The sequence below is a fragment of the Musca domestica genome, unplaced genomic scaffold (assembly GCF_030504385.1).
Source record: "Musca domestica strain aabys unplaced genomic scaffold, Musca_domestica.polishedcontigs.V.1.1 3, whole genome shotgun sequence".
NCBI classification, from domain to species: domain Eukaryota; kingdom Metazoa; phylum Arthropoda; class Insecta; order Diptera; family Muscidae; genus Musca; species Musca domestica.
In genome coordinates, this window is record NW_026712299.1 from 24,709,686 (window position 1) to 24,732,405 (window position 22,720).

A 22,720-nucleotide genomic window follows, 5' to 3' on the forward strand; every position below is an offset into this window, starting at 1 on the left:
TGTACTTCCACCTTAATTGTTTTCAGTTTTTGTTACAATGAATAATATTTTATGCAAGAAACAAAATTTACGTATACACATATTTTGACCGCAAAATATGAAGTCAAAAGGGCTTTCTGTGTGACTTGTTTATAGGCCATGTTATGAACTTGGAACTATGGTGTGGTAAGGCCTTAAATAACACGTTTCAAGTAAAAAGTTACAAAAGTTTTGGATGTAAAGAATCAAAACTGTTCTGTTATTGTATGATGCCTATACATCATTTCTTTCTTTCTTGATTTATTTCTTTATTATTGTTTTGCTACAACAAAATAACTCTATATACATTATTTCTGCCAAAAACTTCGCTGGGTAATGTAAACACTATTACCGACAATTAACGAAATGACGGTGTAATCACGCCTACTCAGTCAACGCTGGCTGTAAACAAGCCAGAATTGAGTCTGACAGCTCCTATTACTACGTTCATTTCACAACAAAAACAATCATTCATTCATTAGACCATTATTTTTACAACACTTTATTTTGTTTATACTTTCCATTAAATTTTAAATTACTTTTAATCCTTCACAACGAAAATCAGACACAATGAAGGCTGTAGCGACAAATTCCATTGTTTTGTTGTTGGTTTTAAGCATTAGTGGTAAGTTTAAAGGGGTAAATTAGGAATAATTTTATTTAGGGTGTGGTTAGATGGCTTGAACAAGTGTTTTTAACTAATAATTATTTTTTCCTTCTAGGTTCTCTGGCCATTCGTTGCTATCAATGTTCATCTGATCAGGATCGGAAAGGGTTCGATAGCTGTGGAGCTTATAAACCCTTCAATCGTACCGAACACATTCCTATTGAGTGCAATAGTGAGGAGTCACACATGCCCGGCTCGTTTTGTATGAAGGTAGTGCAACAGGGACCCCGTGGTTTTATTTGTAAGTGATAATTGTGATATATGAAAAGGGAATTGGTAATAATGTGGTCTTGTTTACAGGGGATGGACGCTGGAGACAAGTTATAAGACGTTGTGCCTCAGTGGCTGATACTGGTGTAACAGGTGTCTGTAACTGGGGTGTCTATGATAATGGTGTCTACTGGGAAGAATGTTATTGCTCCAGTGATAGTTGCAATGGCTCTGAATCATTGGCCACAGCAAAATCGATATGGGCCGCGGTCATTTTAGTCTGCGCCCTTGCATTTACTCGTGTTGTTGACAATTAAACCACTCTTGTTGTCGCAGTAGTATTAGATATTTCTTCAGTCTTTTTACATGAGTGCCTTTCTTATATTATATAGTTGATATATACATTCCGTCCATTTTATATTGATAATTTGTTTTAGTGAATAAGGCATTTTAATCTCCCACACTAAAAAAATAGAATCTCTTTTTAGCACAACATAGAATAGCAATATCTTTGAAGTGCAAAAACATATCGAAAAAATCAATTAATTTAGGAAAATAAACTATTACACATTTTGTATGCAAACATTTTCTTTGTTTATAGTTTATACGTTTAGCTGGAGACCATAGGTTATGCATGAAGATATGTATTTAATTATAAAATGATTATTTTTAAACCCTCCATCATAGCATGGAGGGTATATTAAGTTTGTCATTCCGTTTGTAATGCCTCGAAATATACACTTTAAACAAAGTATATATTTTCTTGATCAGAATAAAATTCTATGTGAATTTAGCGATGTCCGTCCGCCTGTGGAAATCACTCTAGCTTCCGAACGAAATGAAAATGTGTATTATGTCTGCAGGACTTTTGGTATTAAAAATGGGTCATGTAGGTCCTCGTTTTGGTATAGCCCCCATATGATGGTACCCCCCTTTTTTCGGCATTTTGATGATTTTAGCGACATTATTAACCGGAATTAAATTTGGTATTTGAAGTTGGTAACGGATACTACAGCCTAAGGCAGAAAATTGTCTGTGCGGGTGCACGTCTTCATATAGCACTCATATATCGGTACCTCCCGATATTCGGTACATTAATGATTTTAGTTACATTATCCACCAGAATTGTTTCAAATTTGGTATTTGAAGTTGGTAACGGATGCTACAGCCTAAGGCAGAAAATTGTCTGTGCAGGTCACGTCTTCGTATATCCCCCACATAACGGTACCCCCCTCCGATATTCGGTATTTTGATGATTTTATCGACATTATTCAACGATTTTTTTTCAAGTTTCGCATTTGAATTATGTAATGGTTTATGACAAAAGTTGCCTATGCCCCAATATAATGGCTACATTCGGTATTTTTAAGATTTTAACAGATTTTGTTTTTTTTTTTAATTGCCAATTTCGTCCCACATGGTGGAGGGGATTCAAAGATCGGCCCGGCCGAACTTACAGCTATTTTACTTGTTTTCTAAAGCAAAGACTGGATGCTACCAGAATGTGCAACGGACAGAGCATGCGAACGTCCCAGTGCCTAAGTATCTTTCATACAGACTACTACCTTAAAAAGTCTTCAAATTATCTGCACTTTAATTGCGTTTGGAGACACTATTCTACAATTTATATTGCCTTGTCATACCTTAGTAATATTATCACTATTGCATAACAGATTTTGCTTTGACTTGAAAGATAGAATTTTATAGCTTTATCGAAATTATAAATCAACTTGCATCTTTAATCGTTTACATAATTTCATCCAACAGCACCCTGCTGCTTCGTTATGTCTTTTACTCTCTTTCACAAGACATTTTCTGTTGGAGGATTTTAAAACCATCCTCTTGCCATCCGGCTTCCACATCATTCAACACAGCCATGTAGATTAAGGAAACACCATTTTTATATGTCTTTGCAGCCATATACGATTTTTTATCACTTGACCATTGTGTGACTTCTTTTAACTCATTACAGGAGTTAGTGTCATCTGGGTACTAAACCAAAAATCATCAATTATTGAAAATCAAAAAATATCACATTTCAAAATCTCATCACCAGTGTTCGATATAATTCCATGGGTTGATTTTCACTGGTCCATTTCAAAACTCGCAAGCAGTAACGAAAGAAACGATTATTATTGCGTAGCACCTCCAAATGACGGCTGTTATGCAGCGTTTGGACTTTCTTCAGCAGATCGTTACAGATATCAATATCCTTCGGTCGTTTGAGGGTTTTCATTAGGGCCTTTGCAATGCGCATATAATTTTCAAATTGTTCACCCAGCAGCGTCAGCTCATTGTCTTCGTTACTTTTTTCTGGTTCGTTGCTATCATGAGGGGCATCTACAGTTTCACTTTCTTGTTGTGGTGCTATTTCGTTGGAATCTTCAGTTGTGATTGGTAAATTTTCATTTTCATCTGACATGACTTAAAATTTTGATTTTGTTTCTCACAGAATTAATAATAAATTTAATATAATTTTATAATTCAATTTGGAACGACATTAATATATTTGTTAACTGTTTATCGGGTTCCATCGATGTAGGGCATGTTGGTAGTTGTGGAAGAAAATTGATTTCTTTATTATAACTGGATTTTGTTCAGAACACAAAAATGATGCTAAAGGGCTGGCATTGGTTTGGACAATGATTTTGAATTGTTTCAAAGATTTGTTTTTAAAAACAAGTTAAATAGTATTAGTTGGTTTTGCCGACAGTTTTTTGCCACCAGCCTTGAGTTAGAATTATTCTAACAGTTGGCCCTTTATGGGGAGGGTTCCGAATTTGTTCCAATTTGTATCTGATCTTAGTTTGATATAAAAATTACAACGTGCCATATTTGGACTATATCGTCCATGTTACAATAAATAGGTAATGTAGAGCTCCCAGCTGATTTCAATTTTTTCTGCCAATTTTGTGTACGTATTTGTTGTTTTCAAAAATGAAAACAAAAAATTTTCAAAATCAATGATTGGAAGAAACTTAAATTGCGGGGAGCGCATAAATAATATTAACCAGATTTGCCATGGAATTGAAACATCGAACACTTAGGATCATATTTTTAACTCAGAAATGAACAAATAATATCGAATAAATGAAAACAACTTGTTGCATACAATTTTAATAATTCTGACAGGAAGCGGGCATTGCTTAAGGGCTGCATTTCTGTAGTTTACGAAACTATTCTACCTCCTTATGATATCGTCTACTTCCTATACCTTATATGAGACATATGCAAATTTTTGGAACATATGGAAATATGCGCGAGGTACCAGGTATAGAGGACCGAAATATTCCACTTCATCTTATTCAGATAAAAATAGAGTTTACACCTCCACCACTCCACCTCCACCGGCCGAACTTAGCTGTTTTTTAATTTGTTATATTTAAGTCCTTTACGTGTTTTGTATCCAATTTTAATTGAGGATTTTTAAGAATATATTTAAAGGAATACTAATGTTTAAATCGTGGATTCTTATTGATCTACAACAGTGGATTTGTAACGTGGATTTTTATGAGGTTTTATTATATCCATTGAGCCCTAATCGTGAAGTTTGGGGAACATTTTAAAGAAATTATACAAGCTCAAAACTTTTTTCAATAGGGTAAGTGTGCCTAAGTTCGGCATGTCCCAGTAGTCGGCACTTTTTATTTTTAAGCCCAAATAAATGAAACTATTATAACTAAATGTATTTTGTTTACTTCAAATATATTGTCAGCTATCTTTAGGCACAATTTCGCAAAGAAAAGATTAATTATTCTAATAAAAATTAAATTTTTGTCTGTGAAATTCCTGAACAATTCATATTCTTAAGAAAAGTACAATAAAGACGTCGAATCAATTTAACTAAACAAAAATATTATATTTTAATGAATTAATTTATTATTATTATTAATTATTCTTACAAAAAAAATTGGTATGCCGACTGTTGGAAAATGTCATACCGGCAATTGGCAAGTGGTGCCGACTACTAGCAAAAAAGCATTGTTTTAATAAAACTACAAATTCGTGAAATTTAATAAAAAATTATTAAAACTTTATTTATTATTGCAAAAACTATACAAAATTTCGAATCTGAATAAATTAACTTTGTAATAATTGAAATGTTCCACTCAGAATGGTGAGCGATTAAAAACGCGAAAATCCTAAAAGTGCCGACTACTGGTACACTTACCCTATCTATCAGAGCCATTAAACTTGGTTTCAGATTAAAATCCCCTCATGACAACTTCCTCCCAACTAACGATGCGAAAGTAACAAAAACCAATCATTTTTCATTTTTATCACATTTAAATCTATATTTTCTTTTTGTTTTTCATTTTTAATTGCAATTTTACATAAATCTGTTTAACATTTTATATTATCATCATTTATTTGTTGTTGTTTCTGTTTTTTTTTTAATATTTTTTAGCACACATTTATTTGATTTGTTTATATAACTGCGAGTATTATTATCGTGTTTTTTTTTGTTTTGTTCAAAATTTATGTCGCATTTAAAAACTTTATTTGCATTGTTTGTTTTTCAATTTATATTTTGCAAAACGCATTTAGTAGCTTTTTATTGTATTTTTTTGTTATGTTATTTATTAATATTATTGACTAAAAATCATGTTAACATTCATTCAGTAATATTTTGTGGTAATTTTTCTAAATTTGTTTTTATACAAAACATTGACTAGAGGCGTACAAGAGCAATGAGGGCGTAAAGCTTGGCTTTATGTGTTGCGATCGTTGCCATCATTGATGATATGTGTATTTCATTACTCAATGATGGCAATGCTCCAAATGCTAACTGAGCAACTAATAGCGCATTTACATACATACGGCCAGAAGACTGCAATTGACAATAATTTGAAAATAAACTTAATTGTGTTTGCACCATTGTGATTTGATTATTATTCAATTTCAAATCGCAATTATGTCTTCTCTGGCCGACCTTATATGCCAATATATATATATATATATATATATATATTTAAGGCTATGTTTACTCATGTTGCAATAATAGGGCGCTGAATCCTTGGTTCACACCAAACCACGTGTTGAGAAACTTGCCATTTTAGTTCGTTAACTTAAAATGACAAATGGAATTGACATATGTTTGATGTACACCATGGTAGAAGAATACAGGTAGATGCATCAACGCTTTAGAACCAAATAAGTAGATTTTTATAAATTTTCTTATACGACACAAATCGGAGCTTCTTATAATATGCATTTTTCAACAATTTTTACAAATTTGAATAATTTTTCATTCAAAAACTCAAAATTGATTTGACAATTCATTTTCCCAGCGGTTGTCAATGTCAATGGTTGTGCCACTGTATATATCGGTTTCTTAAATGTGTTTTATCTGATATATTTTCTTTGAAAATATGCCAAATTAAATAATGTTTAGAAATAAAATAATGTTCATTAATCAAGTTTTACACTGTCATTGCCCCTGTACGCTTTACTATTTATTTTGAACCGTATTTATTTTGAATTCCGGCATGTGATACTTCCGTTCTAGATAGTGAATGAGAGTGACTTTGTGTATAAAATGATTGAGTTAAATGTAGATACTTTTAAAAATTGTTTTGCATAAAAAATATTTATGTATGTAGCATAATTTTGATTTGGTGGGAAGTGTAAACGTTCGAGTACTCCGTATGTGTCTTATAAATAAATACAATTGAAAGTGCTCCTGCTAAAGTGTTGAGTATTAAAAATGTGGTGATTTGAATTGATCGATTAGAAAAAAGTTAACAGTATTATGTATGTATATATATACTAATTTATAAAAGTTTATGTTGAGGGTTTAATACATTGCCAGATGTTACAACATTTCATAAAGTTACAAATTGTTTTGAGATATACAATTCATCAAGGCGTAACTAAAGGTGAGAACACATAGAACGCTTTTTGACTGGTTTAAGTCATCAAAGGAGTTTTAGGTTGACGTAGTTCAACATCGGACCATAATTTATACTTGTTCACCTTACGGTCTTTTGTTCTTCTACGAAGAAGTCAGTCAATGACTTCCAGTAAGAACTGGTTCTATGTGTTCTCAGCTTAGAGACATTGAAATCATTGAGTGTACGCTTGGTTATCAAGTGTTCACATTTAGGCGTCATTCGTTTAAGTATAAACGAGTTTAGGTGAGAATACATAAAACGCTTTTTAAGTCATCGTCTGGCTTCTTCGGAAAAGGAAAATGGAGCGTAGGGCCAAAATTGAACTAAGTCAATCTAAAACTCCTTTGTTCCTCTACGAAGAAGTCCGCCAATGACTTAAGTCAGTCAAAAAATCGTTTTATGTATTCTCATCTTAAGTCTGTGGTGCTAGTCTCGGTCTAAGTGCACAATTATCATGTACCTGGGCCAATAATGCGGAATTGCGGCTCTTTTCCGGAACGCGGTTATTTTAGCTTTTTAAGAAAACTTCTATTTTTTGTTGATCGGTATATTAGAAAGAGTGCGAGTACAGGGTAAAGGTGGGAATATATGAAGTCCTTATTTGGTTGGCTTCTTCAGAAATTAACAAAGGCCTATTGCCAAAATCGAACTAAGTTGACCTGAAACTCCTCGAAGAAGCCAGTCGGTGACTTAAGCCAGCCAAATATGCGCTATATGTATTCCCTCCTTAACGGCTGTAATGTTAGTCTTAAGGTGTGAGCACACAAGGAGCTTGAAGTCTTCGCATGGCTTATTTTGTGACATACCATAAAGGGATGCCAGAGCCGCACTCAAATCCTGCCGTCGTTTTTCCCTATAATTTGACATTAATATGTCTAGCCATGATGCCAAGCTGCTTATATACACACACACACACACCTTTATTTACACACACGGTACGATACAAAGGTATAGTAGAGCTACCAGCTGATTACAATTTTTTTCTGAGTGTGATCGACAGGCGCCAAATTTGTTGCATCTAAATTTAAATAATTCTGACGGAAAGCGGGCATAGCTTCAGGGCTGTATTTCCGCCGTTTTACAAAGCTGTTTTACCTCCTTACTGTACTATGCTTACACTGACACCTAAATGACATGTTTTATGAAAGTTTTTCATTTATTTGACGTATGCTTAAAGGAATTGACAATCTAAATAACGTTTTTTTTGGAAAACATGTTCTTTGTAAATAGGGTCTATTGACTTCTGGCAGAAGCGGAAAAACATGTTACTATATTTATATGACCGACTTGCCTATTAAACAATTCTTAAGGTAAGAATACATAAAACGCTTTTTTGACTGGCTTAAGTCATCAGGCTTCTTCTTAGAGGAACTAAAGAGTTTTTTCTGAAAAGGCCAGCCGATGACTTAAGTCGGCCAGATAAGCGCTTTATGTATTCCCACCTTTAAAGATAGAAGCATTTGTTGGCATTTGTGGATAACATAAAGTCATGGTGATATTCGTCAAACTTTTACTCCTGAAAATATAATTGGCAAAATCTACTTCATAAGTCAGTACTTCCTTTATTCGATATTGCGGAATAGTTCAGCAGTTTGTTTTTTTTTTGGTCTGTTGTCTTTTCTCTGGTTTATGCATCCTCTACTTATTTATGCATCCTCTACTTATTTCTTCTTCATTTCGATTAAGTCAGATCGCTTTTCATTCAGTGGATAGTCCAAAACAAAATTAACGAGTAAAGGGAACTAGTTCAGCTTTTCTTCAGTGAATCCTTCGATTGAACTAAATAATGTTAACTATTGTACAATGTCATTTTTAGCTATTATCTTTTTGGCAAGTCTAGTTTAAACAGCTAGCACACGTTTCGTGTTTATTTTTTACTGTCGAATATCTTAAGTTTGTTTTATAATTTATCTATGAATCGACCTGCTCCTTTACCTAAACAAAACGAATGACTTAAACGGAACGGAACTAGTTCAGTTTTTCTTCAGTAAAATCTTCAACTGAACTAGGTGATGTTGGCGACTACACAGTGTGATATTTTTGCTATTTTTTTTGGCAACAACTCACGCACGTTTCGTGTTTATTTTTCACTGTCAGACATTTTTATTTTGGTCTACAACCATGAATCGTCTTATAAATGAACAACGTTTGCTGACCGATGAATTAAATTATCCAAATACGCGCTCTGCTAAGAAAGTTCATGGCGCGTTTATTGTGTTTAGTGACGAAGATAATTTTTGGCTCAATGGGTAGGTAAAAAAAACAGAATTGTCGATTTTGGATTTAAAGTCAGCGTTGCAAAAGCATGCGTCCAGAAGAAATCGCAGCTAGGTACGGTTTATGGGCTGAATCAATCATTGGACCGTAATTCTTTAAAGTTGCTGGAAATCGTAATAGTTTGTTAAACAAAAAATGTTGAGCGCTACCGTGAGGTGATAACCAGCTGCCCAAATTGCAGGAGCTTGTCTTGAATGACATGTCGTTTCAAAAAACCCGTGCCACATGCCACAAAACGAGTAATAATGGATTTTTGAGAACATTTTTTTTCTGAATTGTTTGTTATTTTTTTGGACAAGCTTTCCTAAAGCTCTTAAAAATCCAACTATGCAATGTTCACACCAAATACGTTCCAAATAAGTCATTTAATTATCAATCCCACTGAAGCTATGCCAAACAAAATAATATTTTCTTTAAGGCATTACGACGTTTAAGTATTGTTTGCCTGATTTGATGTATGATCATGTAGCTTTATGAAATTAAGTAAATATGGCAACTGTACTACCTCGGCTTTAGCAAAAAAATATATAATTTTATAATAAGTTATTATGTATGCACAAATGTTTCAAAAACATATACACATATTATTATATAGCGCAACGAAGTGAAAAATATTGCTCAAATTATTTATTTTAGCAAATTAGTTTGAAAGCTGTTGATGTTATTGTTTGACGATGAAAGGCCAAATGCAGATGATGAGTAAAGAGTTGCCATATGATGTTTTAAATGTGTTTGGTAATTCTGGCATCGTAACTGATTGGCCTTTCATCTTATGCATGTGATTTTGTCTATGTGAGATTTTATCGGCATTTGAAAAGATAAATAATGTTTGAATAAAATATGAAATTAATAAAAAAGAATATATACAAAATGGTCTTTCAACATATAATGGCTGTTTATTTATTAACTATTTGTTTTGGAATAATTGCAGATGTTCCATATAGAGACTTCTCGAGATTTGGTTTCAATCAATCTATGAAAGTATTTTAAAGAACAATATAGATTTTAGTCTCCATAAAATCAAAATGCTTCACATTTGTATAAAACTCGAAATGTTACCATATCTTGAGAAAACATGTCGGCATATTTTGCATCTACGGCGAATTCAACAGTTGTTGGAGCTAATATAATACACCTATAACATAATGATTTAAACATGTTTTACATGTTTTTTTTTTCTAACATTAACATATACTATGAACATAAGTATATTATAACACTAATATATTAACATAATATAAAATCCATTAATTAACAGTTATTGTGTTGCAATAATTTATTGTTGACAATGATCGAGAATTGAAATCATATACTTTATATATATGCTACTATGGTTTGTAAATAAAGATATTCGTGTATTTATGTACGGTATATTATTGTATGTAGACACATCAAAACCAACACTGGCTGCAAGGAAAGTTAAAGACAAATTGCAGTTTTATAGGAAATCAGGTTCACCCAAAACAAGCATAAATTTGTAAGGAACCAGTGACTTTAAGTTACGCCATTAGTTTCCTGTTGTCAAATAAATTTGACAATTATAGATCTTCAGATCAAATCAGAGCTGTAAATCAGTTTTCTTTCCAATTATATATGACTTGCAATTATGATTAAAATGAGGTAATCTTTTTAATTTTACGATACGATGGAAAGTCTTATCATGGTAGCAGAATTGGGAACATTTATGTGTCAAAAATTGTTAAATGTTTCTTCAAAAATAAGTAGATTTGTATATGTTTTCTCATACGTCGCCAATCGCAGGTTTTGATGATATGATTTTTTTAACAATTTTTACAAATTTGAATAATTTTTCATTCAAAAATTCCAAATTCAAAATTGGTTTGACAGTTCATTGTTCCAGCAGCTGTGACGATGCAACTAAGAGTATTCTTCTACCATGAGTCTTATTAAAAAAAAAAACTCCATTTCAAACTGTCGCCAAACGCCCAATTGTGTTCCAACTGATTACCGTTTATCTGGTGTGTTTATCGATAGTAATCGATCATTCTCAATGACGTTTGTAAGCCGCTGTTTTTGGATCCCTATTTGTCCTTTAATTGTCGTTTTTGTGATAATTTCTGTCGTTGCAATTATTGTTTGTCTGATTACCGTTAAGTGAGGGAGTGCAAAATCTGCGGCAAGCCCGTTGTTTTTTATGATTATTGTAATGTGTGTAATGTTGTTGTTATTGAATTAAACGTAGCACGTTACAAGTTACAAGCAAAACTCCGCATTTTGGATTTTATTTACTTACAGCCGGAACACAAATATTTAATCGAAAAACTAAAAACTAAGCCATTAAAAGTCGTAGCATTTGTCTATGTGGTTGTTGTATATTTCCAAATGTCAAATAGTTAAAAAACGTTGAAATAGCATAAGAAACAGTCATCCTTCCATATTATTGCACGTGCAAAAATCTACTATTTTTGCATTTTTTTCGATATTATAAAGGGAAAATAGGTTATCGCAGTAAAAAGTTTTACATTTGCTCTGTTCCAGAACCTGTTACAATCTACTAGTTTTGCGATTTTTTTCGATATCATAACGGGAAAATCGGTTATTTTATTAAAAACTTTTAGATTCTTGCAGTTCTGGAACAGACCAATTATTGCAGTTCGGGAACAGGCCAATAATATCCTAATTATTTGTCGTGAACTACTTCATAAGAACTATTCCGTGAAAGGAACTATATTTAACTTTTGTTGTGTTTTTTAATGGCAGCATGCTCGAAAAAAACTGTTTTGCACATAAAATGCGAGAACTAAAGAGAATGCCATATTTTTGTGTGTTCTGTTCTTTTTGGTTACATATTTTACAAGTTTTTCGTGTACGGGATCGATGTTTATGTAAAATATATTTATTAATTGGTTCCCGATTTCCGTAGTTTAACTGCAATTCTACCTTTCTTTTAAATTATAATAAACCTAGTACCAGAAGAAGTTATATAGATTTGCTTTGAGAGGGCACAGAGAAACAGCGCCTTAAATAAGTAAGAATTGTAAGAACTGGAGCAACTCCTAATATTCGCAACAAAATCATTTTATGCTCTGTTGCAGTACCAGTATCGATATCATAAAGGGAAAATCGGTTATCGCAGTAAAGTCTTTAACATTCTTGGCAGTTTTAGACCAGACCATAAGTAAACTAAAAAATAAACCGTTATCGAAGTCCAAAGATATGCCAGGCAAATGTAGAATGTTCCCTCTCTGGTAGCGACGAAAATAATAAGCGACAAATTATCTCAGTGGATTGGGCGCCAGGCGACTCTCACTTTTCAATCCCAAAAGTAAAATCAGGTGTTTTTTGTTACAGCAACAGGTATTATTTGAGTTTCTTACTCTAAGGATAAAATGGGGCGACATGATCTCGATCCAATTAAGAGTTCTGGAACAGACTATTAATAAACTAAAAAATAAACCGTTATCATTAACGGCATCAGAGGAATTGCTTCTCGAAGTCCGAGGACATGCTAGGCAAATGTAGAATGTTCCCTCTCTGGTAGTGACGAAAATAATAAGCGACAAATTATCTCAGTGGATTGGGCGCCAGGCGATTCTCACTTTTCAATCCCAAAAGTAAAATCAGGTGTTTTTTGTTACAGCAACAGGTATTATTTGAGTTTCTTACTCCAAAGTTAAAAAGGGGCGACCTGATCCTGATCCAATTAAAGAGTGCTACATTCCGGATAGGTTAATGAGTTCTGCTAACAATTTTAGACCAATTACAATAACGGTACCAATATTGCAATGCTTGTGGAGAGAGCTGAAGTTCTTCTGCTGCGAAAAATGGGCTGTGATCTCCGGGGACGATTAGACTATCTTAAAATGGATTCAGATCCTCAGGTTGAGATCCTTGGTTTAATACTTTTTCTAGTTCATGTTTCTATGTTCTTCACTAGAATAGATCACACCCGACGTAGCGGTTTGTTAGCGGTTTCGCAACTAGTGTCGCAAAGATAAAACTTCAGCCACCTTAGAGATAAGTGGTAGATAGGATTCATGAACATATGGTTCTTAGACAGACATGACAAAATTGGGCATTGACCATTACATGGTTTCCTTATCAGCTGACTAAGTGAAGCCTTATATGCACAGAAATGGTATACAAAGCTATTGTTATGATTTCGGTCCAGGCTTCAGTTACTAAAAGAGACAAGACAAGTTGAGATCCTTAGTTTAATACTTTTTCAAGTTAATCCCATTGCTCAAGATCGCCATCGGAATTCTCTCAGGATCAATCGCTTTAGATGAGTCTGAAAATATTCAAGTGTATTCTCTATGTTCTTCACTAGAATAGATCACACCGATGTAATATTTCCCTTTTCGCCTTTTTATATCCTACACCACATAGTGGTAAGGGTATTTGCATTTGTGCATTTGTTTGTAACATGGAGAAGGAAACGAGATAGACCCATAGTTACTTTTGAGAACCTTCATAGAATCACTTTCTGAGTCGATTTATGCATGTCAGTCCGTCTGTCCATGTATTCTTGTGAACAAAATGCAGGTCGCATTTATTATCCGATTGAGATGAAATTTTCCAAACAATATTTTTTTGGCCCAAGGACGAACCCTATTGAAATTGGTGAGAATCGGATCAAATTTAGATATCGATCCCATATATATCTTCATCCGATTTCGGGTTAAATGTGCACCAAATGTCCACTATCAGTCCAAATTACCTGAATTTTGGCACACCTAACCGAGTTCGGCCTAGAAGCAAGTATATCAAATTTGGAGAAAATCGGTTCAGATATAGCTATAGCTCCCATATATATCTTCCATCCGATTTGATCTTTAAGTCCCTCACATTCCTACTATGCACTCCACAACCGTGATATTTGGTACCAGGTATTAGATGGAGCACAGAAATAGCTGTTTTTAATTTTATCGAAATCGGTTTAGATTTGGATATAGCTCCCATATATATCTTCATCCGATTTCGGGTTAATTGACCACCAAATGGCCCGAATTTTGGCACATGTGACCGAGATTAGCCTTAAAGCAAATACAACAAATTTGGGGAAAATCGGTTCAGGAACAGCTATAGCTCCCATATATATGTTTTATCCGATTTGGTGTTTAAGCCTCTCACATTCGTAATATGCACTCCACAAGAATGATATTTGGTACCAGATATAAGATACAGCCCAGAAATAGCTGTTTGTAATTTTATCGAAATAGGTTCAGATTTGGATATAGCTCCCATATATATCTTCATCCGATTTCGGGTTAAATGTGAACTAAATGGTCAATATCAGGCCAAATCACCTGAATTTTTGTACATGAGACCGAATTCAGTCTAGAAGCTAATACGTAAAATTTGAGAGATAGCTATAGTTCGTAAAATGCACGATAGAATTAGATAGATTTTGATTTTGTACCAAATATCTCATAGAGCTCTGAAATGCCCTGTATAAACCTTTTTACGAGAGCTCTACTAAATATGCATAGTGGTGTAGGGTATCATATAGTCGGCCCCGCCCGACTTTTGAGCTTTCCTTACTGGTTTAAGATTGGTTGGTTTACTGTTAGCGGTTTCGCAACATCCTCACATTTCAGAATTGTACCGGATAGAGTGATACAATAGGAATGATAATCAATCACAACTTCGAAGACTGTTAGTGTTGATTGTCTTCATTTTCTGGATTGCTGCCGCGAGATGTTCTTATTATCATCATACCATTCACTACTTCATTAATCTTAAGACTATCCCAAATAAATTGGGAATATGCACCTACAATATGTGGTGTGAGGTGCATCAGCAAAAAACTGTGTACTAAAACAATAACAATGGAAATTACGCGACGAAAAAGTAAAAAAACATCGGCCGGGGCAAACTTTTTATGCCCTCCACCTTAGGGTAAAGTAAACATTAGATGAAATGTGGCAAAAACCATTAAAATGTCGAATATCGGGAGGTGCCATTATATGGGGGCTATACCAAATCGTGGACCTACAAAGGAGCTAGAACCCATTATGACCTAGAAATACCAATTTTCAGACAAATCCGTGAAAAAATGTGTCAAAAATCATCAATTTACCGAATATCGGGAGGTACCGTTGTATGGGGACTATACCAAAACGTGGACATATACATACAATGTTTCGCCACACGAACTAGGACCCATTATGACCCACAAATACCAATTTTTAGACAAATCCGTGAAAAAATGTGGTAAAAATAATCAAAATACCGAATATCGGGAGGTACCTTTATATGGTGGCTATACCAAAACGTGGACCTATACATGTCATGTTTTGCCACACGAACAGGGACCCGTTTTGACCTACATATACCAATTTTCAAACAAATCAGTGAAAAAATGTGGCATAAATCATCAAAATACCGAATATCGGGAGGTACCGTTATATGGGGACTATACCAGAACGTGGACCGATATATCTCATTTTCAATACCAAATATCCTAGACACAATACAAATTGCTCTGCTAAGCCACAATTGTTTAAGCCACAATTGTTTTGGATGTGCAACCAATCTCTGCATCCCATGAAACACAACAAGATCGACCTACAGAAAATTCAGAAAAAAAACTGGTTTAAAAGTCGTCTAAACATAACTAACTGTAAAGGCGGGTGCGGTAAAAACGTTATTCCACAGGGTTAACGTTTTCAGGAACTTAAGGGGGAAAGGAGCCATATGAGGATTGTTACAATCATTATTACAGAGATCCCCTTCAGAACAGCAGCAACAGCTTGGGTGCCACATCCAATTTTGGGGATGATAAAGACTCCGGAAGGTAAAGAAAAAATGACACGAAAAATAATCTCATAATCTTTCGGATAAACGACTGAACCACAAGAAATAGAGAAGGCAACAAATAAAGAAAACTAGATTCTTACATTGGGCGCCATTTTGATCTTGAAACAAATATGTCTCACTTCCAATCAAAGCAACTCCATAAAATAACTTCCCCCGCAACCGTATTATTACAACACAACAAAATACACTTCTATTTCATAATGCTGGTTATTCTGAATAAAATCTTGTCCTTAGACCACAATCGGTGTACGAACATCTAACGTTTTACTGTCGGTCAGCGTTGATGATAGCGAACACGATGTATTGTTGTTATTAACATTGCTTTCAATATCGGCATCATCATCATCATTGCTGGTGCCATTTGTACGTGTGGCTGTAGCTGTTGTTGTTGTAATGGTTGTTGATGCACTGGTGATGGTTGGTGTTGTTGTGGCGGGCGATGGATTATTGTTATCTTCGATGGTAAAGAGTACGGCTGCCGCTGATGATGGTATCCGATGGACCTCAACAATTTCCGTTATGGTCATACCTTCATCATCGTCGGTCTCGAGCTGAGAATGAGGATAGTACAACTGCAACTGAGGCGGTTGACGATACTGTTGGCTGACACGTTTGATGATCTCACAAAATGGCGGCGTCGGTGTACGTACACCATACATCGAGGATGAAGATGTCGCTGAACTGGTGGATGGTGTGACAATGATCTCTTCGAAAATCGGTTCAATCTCATCCGTGCTGATCGGTGAGAGATTGGTGGTAACGGTCTTGGAAGTACTACTACTGCTGTTCGATGAGTGGGTCAACTCGTTCAGTTCGGCCATCATCTGTTCGAAACGAACATGGGCCACCTCATCACTATCGTCCTCGGTGCCGGCATTGAGAGCATAGTAGAGATTCAGATCGGCTTCGGTGCCGAACACACTCTTGAATTGTTGAAATAGTTTTTGAGTCTCGGTGTCGGCGGTGTTATTGCATTGGCCAATATCGCCCTCCAGCTGATATTGTTGTGGCGGTTCGTTTGTAGTCCAAATAAAAAATTCATTTGAGCAATCTTTTTCACTTCGTTGACCTCGTCAAACTTTTTCGGTTGTTTTCGATTTGGTTTTTGAGGGTGTTAAGTTGGTGGGAAAACTGCAAAGACAGAGAATGTTAGATAATATTAATTTGATCAATCTAGGATCTGGGATACCCACCCTTTGTTCATGGAACCGGTTTGTGATTCTTCATTACCGGTCTTGGAGGTTTGCGTTTGCGTCGAAGACATATTATTTTTACTGAATGGTGCCTGGAATGATGTTGATGTAATGGTGAAATAACCACCGGGTTTCGGTTTCAAATGTCGATTATTGATTTGCATATGTACAGTCTTTATAAATTCAATTTGATGAGCTAATTTTTGGATTTGCTCCTGCAAGAGGTGGGAGATAAATACGTATGGTAAGAAGTAAAGTAAGAAGCGAGTTTAATCTTACCTTAAGTTCCTCATTTTCCTGATATAGATCAGGTGATTCATCTGGCACCAATCCCACACCATTTAGGGAGAACGATGCTGTTATACTCCTCACCTTGGCCTTTTGATCCCATTTATCACCTTGCCCCTTGAAGATTCGTGATATTTTGGGACCAAACACCAATGCAATGGTAGTGGTGGTCGATAACTGAGTTCGTATAAAACCCAATGTGTACTTGATATCAGGTCCAGCTTCTGGGTATATCAAAATGCTGTAAATTAGAAGAGAGAAGGTGAGTCTGTTGGAGTGGGATTGCAAATGAGTGTAAAAAATGCATACGAATCGGTGGAATTCCGTTGGGCGCCATTATAAAATTCTATAAACAGAATGACCTTACATAAAATAAGTACTTTCATCACAAAATTAACTTTCAAAATATCTCCTAGGTGTAACAGGAAGCATAAATCCAACAAAGAGAGACAGAAACTGTTCTGCACCACATTTTGCCACATTTAATTTTTGAGAATGAATGGATGATCCCATAAACGATCTGAATAAACGAATAAATATTCGAATATCTCCAGGTGTCTACCTCGTGTGAAGGACGCGACTTATATGAGACAACAAATAAAGAAAAGTTAGACTCTTACGTTGGGCGCCATTTGATCTTCCGTATTATTATAACACAAACAAAATAAATTGTCCTCTATTTCATAATGCTGGTTATCCTGCAAAAAATACTTCCTTAGACGCAAAACATATAAAGAAAATTAGAGTCTTACGTTGGGCGCCATTTTGATCTAAAAATAATATCATTCTTCCAATCAAAGCATCTCCATAGTTGAACTTTTCTTCCGCATCATCCTCCTAATGCTGGCTTTACTGAACAAAATCCTCCCTAAAACTACAATCGATGTACGAACATCTAAAGTTTAACCATCGGTCAGGTTGATAATAGCAAACACAATGTAAAATATTAAAAAATGTGAGAAGTGCGCTTTCTAAGACTGGTAAGGCTCTTTTTAATCCGAAGAGGCCATATAAAAGTCGACCAAGGCGATCGGTCCCCAAGAACATCCCAAAAACGCCGTTCTCAGCAGTTGGGCATAGCTCGGTTCACTTTACAACGGATTATTCGCATTGATTTGCATTTGTTCCCGTACAAAATTCAATTGACGCAAAGAATGTTGCCTGCGGACAAGCCTCGTCGATTGGAATGGGCCCAAAGAGTTATGGGTCCGTCGAATATGGGCAACCCTGTAACTGTATTTAAGGTTTTTGCCTGTTTTGAGGTGAGAATACATAAAACGCCTTTTTTGATCGGCTGGCTTCTTCGTAGAGGAACAAAGGAGTCTTAGGTTGACTTAGTTTGATTTTGGGCCTACGTCCAGTCAGCCAGTCAAAAAAGCGTTTTATGCATTTCACCTTTAGTCATATTTTTTTTACAGAATTTGCAATAAATAGGCATTTTATGTTTCCACATATGTAGTAGATATTCTTGCAGATAGCTGTCCATATAGTTCCAAGTTTTGGTATAACCCCCATATAACGGGACCTCCAGATATTCGGTGTTTCGATGATTTGTGACACACAATTTGGTATTTGGAGTTCGCACTTGATGCTATTTCCTATGACAGAAAATTGTTATTACAAGTCCACACTTTCGTATAGGCCCCATATAGCGGAACCTCGCCATATTCCGCATTTTCAGGATTTTAGCTTAATTTTTTAGCAATTATTTCAAATTTAGCGTTTTGAGATCCCAATGTGTTAAGTGAAATTTGAAGGGTCTCCGATGACTATTTCGCATTTTATGAGAGATATAATTATTCAAAATTTCGACCCGTTGTGCGGAAGGTACTGGAAGGAATAGTCCGATATGATCTTGTGTTGATAAAATATTAAGATGTACAAAATTTTATTAGAAATATAGTTAGTCAATATTTTGACCCGTTGTGGGGGAGGTATTAGAAGGAGTGGTATAAGAAGGAGTGGTAAGAGTATAAAAATATATTCCATTTTCGCACCACATCTTGTTTAAGTAGAAATATTGAGATGAGTGAAATTTGAAGAGAATTGGGTGCTTAATTCGCATTTTATGAGCGTTTTGATTATTCAAAATTTTGACCCTTTGTGGGGGAGGTACCAGAACGTTTGCACCGATATATCCCATCCTCACAGCAGTTCTTGTGTTAGTAGAAATAATGGGATGTATGAAATATGAAGAGAACCGCATGCTTATCTCGGATGTTATAATAGTTTGATTTGTCAAAATCTTGAACCCTATTTAGGAGAGGTACCAGAAGAAATGGTCCGGTCTCTTTCATCTTCATACATTATCTTGTTTTGATAGAAATATTGGGATTTGACAAGTTTGAAAACAATGGAGTGGTTCTTTTGTGTTTTATGAGCTTCATGGTTATTCAAAATTTTGACCCCTTTGTGACATCTTCACGTCAGATCTTGTGCTGGTAGAATTACAGGGGTTTGTGAATCGGACTTTATTTTCACAATTAATAAAATTATGCAAAATTTTGACCCTTTGTGTGGGAGGTACTTGAATTTGTGTGCCGATAAAGTCCACATAAGCACCTGATCTAGAACTTCCATCATATTTGGATTTGCAAAGTTGGAGCAAAATCGGATGATCCTTTCTCTTTTGAAGAAGCAAGATATTTTATGTTTCATTATTTTTTTTTGGTAATGGTACCAAATGGAGTGGACCGATATTACCCATCTCCGAACTCGAACTAAGTTTGGTATAAAATTACGATGTAGCAAGTTTGAATCAAATCGGATACTTTCTTGAAGAATTTGCATGCGCACCAGCCAGACAGGCGGACGGACACCTCTAGATCGACTCCATATGTCCTAAAATGGATATGGTCCAAAGGGGCCTAGGGTCTAAAACCATTATTTCGATGAGGCACATTTTGACCGCATCAAATGATATAGACCCTCTGAAGCCATATGAGGTTGAAGGTATAAAAATGGAAGGGTATAAAAAGTCCTGCCTTTATTTTCCCATGAACATAAATTAGTCTTATTTTATGGAAAAGCCTCAGACCGAGTCAGGTAAAAAGAAACTGAACCTTCAAATATGAAAATGCGGTCATAATTAGACATAATGACATTTTTCTTTGAAAATCGAAATGACACATTTTATTGGAAGACCCTATAGAAGGCTTATAAAAGGGGTGTTTTTTTCATTTTAAGAATAAAAGAAGAAGAGTCTCCTACAAAAGATCAACTTTTATATGGAATCTCCAAAAAAATCCTCTTTTATAAAACGATTTATGACCTATTTTAAGTTTATAAAAATACCGCATATTCAACAGGCATCTAAGTCCTTAATTGACACAATTCCATATAAAGCTTTTAACTCCCTTTGTCTTCTTTTCCGTGTCACGTCGCACTGCTGCACCAGTGCTTAAGTTCTATTCATAAATTCTATTGGCTATCCCTTCTTTATGAATAATATAACGCTAATGATGTTACTAACCCAATTCCTGGCTGTTGAACAAAAGTTACCGAACACTTATAAAGTGAAGCGAGTGCACACACACACACACTCTCTCCCTGTTGCACACTTTAACTTCGAAGTATGTCGACGGACGACCGACAACTAAAATTTATGAATACTTACTGTAGTGCCACCATTGCCGTATTAACAATGGCAATATTATAAATGGCATAAGAAATGAGACGAGCCTCATTGTACAACGATTCCGCATTGCGGACATTGTAACAGACACGTATGCCCCAGGCCAGGAAAAGAACTTCACCAATGGCCAAGCTATGATCCCACCAATTATATGAGCATTGCTTGAATTTGAGACCATGCTGGTCATTAATCTGGAAATAAATATGAAAGAGAAAACGAAGAAAAGAAAATAAGTGGGTTAAGAGAAATTTACCGCGAATAGAAAAAGAAATGGAACAGAATGGGAATGCAACTTACATAAACGGCATAGGGTGTATCACTAATTGTCCATGTACCCAAATATATAAGCATTACCAATAGAATGGGCACCATCCATTGTAGCAGCTGTTGATCGGTAAGTTTGACTTTGTGGGCCGATTTAACGCGATACGTTAAGGAGACCCTGTAACGCAATGGGTTAATAAATTAAAATGAAATTTAATGGATGTAGTGCCACTTACCTCCATGTTTTCATCAGCAACGATGTATAAGTTATACAAAAGCCCATGTGTCGGGTCCATTTTGTGGCAACACACCATGTTGTATCCAAATAGGGAAATATGGCAACCATCTGCAATGAAGAATGTGTTTTTAGTCGGGTAAAATTCTTATAATATTATTCCATCAAAGAAATTATTACTAAAGGATGTTTTTTTTAAGAGCCACTGGAATTTTTTCAAAAGAAAAAAAACCGACAAAATCAGAAAAATCCATGAAATCTTTATTTGAAGTGACAGTATTGATATAATTTAATTTTTGAAGATTATTTCATGCAAATGTTCACCACGATTAATGGTCCATCCGCTTAGTCCAATTTTGGCATATTTTTCCAACATATCGATCAGTATCCCACTAATTAATGCTTAAATGTTGACTTCAAATGCGCCAATCGAAGCGGGCTGGTCTGTATAAACATGAGCGTAAACATAGCTCCATATACAAAATACAGTAACGGCGTTAAATAGCTTGATCTTGGAGATCTTGGAACTGACCAGTCCCAATCGTGAAATAAAATGTTCACCGAACTCGCCTCTCAATTTCATATATATTTGTCCGATATTTCCGACATTTTATGGTAGCTCTCAACTTTCACATTTACGTTATGATTTACAGCATCTTTAAAGAAGTTTCAAACCAATGCTGCCACCAGCCTAAAAATCCCAAAAAAAAAACTTTCTGGATACATTGATAGCTTTTGCAATGCCATACCTAAACGTAGACTGTACGAGCACTATTGCGATTTGGAAAGACGTGGCTAATCGAAAGTAAACTTTGCGCTGATCATGTAGTTTACTAGCAAGTGCTCGCTACTTCGCCAGCGAAATAAGTCGTTTTCAACAAGTCGAGTCGAGTCGTTTCAACAATTGACAAGTTTTTTCATCTAAACTTCATACATCGTATTTCAGACTCTCAAAGTTTTATACATCATTCAAGTTTTTCGATTTCGAAAGAATAATAGGAAAATGTTTATCTTTTACACCTGAAAATCTTCAAAATCTTTCATTATGAATTTCATCGAGAACAATATTGATAAAACCATTGCACAATGGACCCACATACTATTTATACCCTACACCACAAGGTGGTCAGGGTATTATGTCTTTGTGCATTTGTTTGTAACAGGCAAAAGGAAACGAGATAGACCCATAGTTCCTTTTGATGATCTGCATAGAATCACATTCTAAGTCAATTTATGCATGTCCGTCCGCCCGTATGT

At 35.1% G+C, this 22,720-nt stretch overlaps 4 protein-coding genes across 4 annotated transcripts in view; 1 reads left to right on the plus strand and 3 right to left on the minus strand.

The window, feature by feature from the left end:
- The first annotated feature begins 431 nt into the window (after positions 1-431).
- Positions 432-1,478, plus strand: LOC101896140 (uncharacterized). The gene is made up of 3 exons (XM_005191566.4): positions 432-643; positions 741-926; positions 986-1,478. The coding sequence occupies exons 1-3, from the start codon at positions 589-591 to the stop codon at positions 1,210-1,212; spliced, it is 468 nt and encodes a 155-aa protein (XP_005191623.1). The 5' UTR covers positions 432-588; the 3' UTR covers positions 1,213-1,478.
- Positions 1,479-2,676: 1,198 nt separating this feature from the next.
- LOC101896311 (uncharacterized) lies at positions 2,677-3,317 on the minus strand. The gene is made up of 2 exons (XM_005191567.4): positions 2,949-3,317; positions 2,677-2,887 (listed from the first exon to the last, which is right to left on the minus strand). Exons 1-2 carry the CDS (start codon positions 3,315-3,317, stop codon positions 2,687-2,689), a joined length of 570 nt encoding a protein of 189 aa, XP_005191624.1. The 3' UTR covers positions 2,677-2,686.
- Positions 3,318-5,909: 2,592 nt separating this feature from the next.
- Positions 5,910-16,908, minus strand: LOC105261452 (probable G-protein coupled receptor CG31760). Its single transcript, XM_011297606.3, has one exon. The coding sequence runs from the start codon at positions 16,671-16,673 to the stop codon at positions 16,080-16,082; it is 594 nt and encodes a 197-aa protein (XP_011295908.1). The 5' UTR covers positions 16,674-16,908; the 3' UTR covers positions 5,910-16,079.
- LOC101896009 (probable G-protein coupled receptor CG31760) overlaps positions 16,843-22,720 on the minus strand; it is a 153,017-nt gene continuing 147,139 nt past the window's right edge. Inside the window, exons 9-14 of the mRNA XM_059124532.1 lie at positions 21,465-21,574; positions 21,262-21,406; positions 20,947-21,155; positions 17,322-17,571; positions 17,043-17,257; positions 16,843-16,980 (exon numbers count right to left, since the gene is read on the minus strand). Of these exons, the coding sequence (XP_058980515.1) occupies positions 16,923-16,980; positions 17,043-17,257; positions 17,322-17,571; positions 20,947-21,155; positions 21,262-21,406; positions 21,465-21,574 (987 nt within the window). The 3' untranslated portion in view covers positions 16,843-16,922. The remainder of the gene's footprint in view (positions 16,981-17,042; positions 17,258-17,321; positions 17,572-20,946; positions 21,156-21,261; positions 21,407-21,464; positions 21,575-22,720) is intronic.

What these genes read in the sequence shown, in the direction of transcription:
- LOC105261452 (XM_011297606.3), bottom strand. Translation starts at nt 16,673, where the DNA reads ATGATGGCCGAACTGAACGAGTTGACCCACTCATCGAACAGCAGTAGT.
- LOC101896140 (XM_005191566.4), top strand. Translation starts at nt 589, where the DNA reads ATGAAGGCTGTAGCGACAAATTCCATTGTTTTGTTGTTGGTTTTAAGC. An exon ending in GTTGGTTTTAAGCATTAGTG is followed by an intron (nt 644 to 740) that starts GTAAGTTTAAAG and finishes TTTTCCTTCTAG; the next exon opens with GTTCTCTGGCCATTCGTTGC. An exon ending in GGGACCCCGTGGTTTTATTT is followed by an intron (nt 927 to 985) that starts GTAAGTGATAAT and finishes TCTTGTTTACAG; the next exon opens with GGGATGGACGCTGGAGACAA.
- LOC101896311 (XM_005191567.4), bottom strand. Translation starts at nt 3,317, where the DNA reads ATGTCAGATGAAAATGAAAATTTACCAATCACAACTGAAGATTCCAAC. An exon ending in TGGAATTATATCGAACACTG is followed by an intron (nt 2,888 to 2,948) that starts GTGATGAGATTT and finishes TTTTTGGTTTAG; the next exon opens with TACCCAGATGACACTAACTC.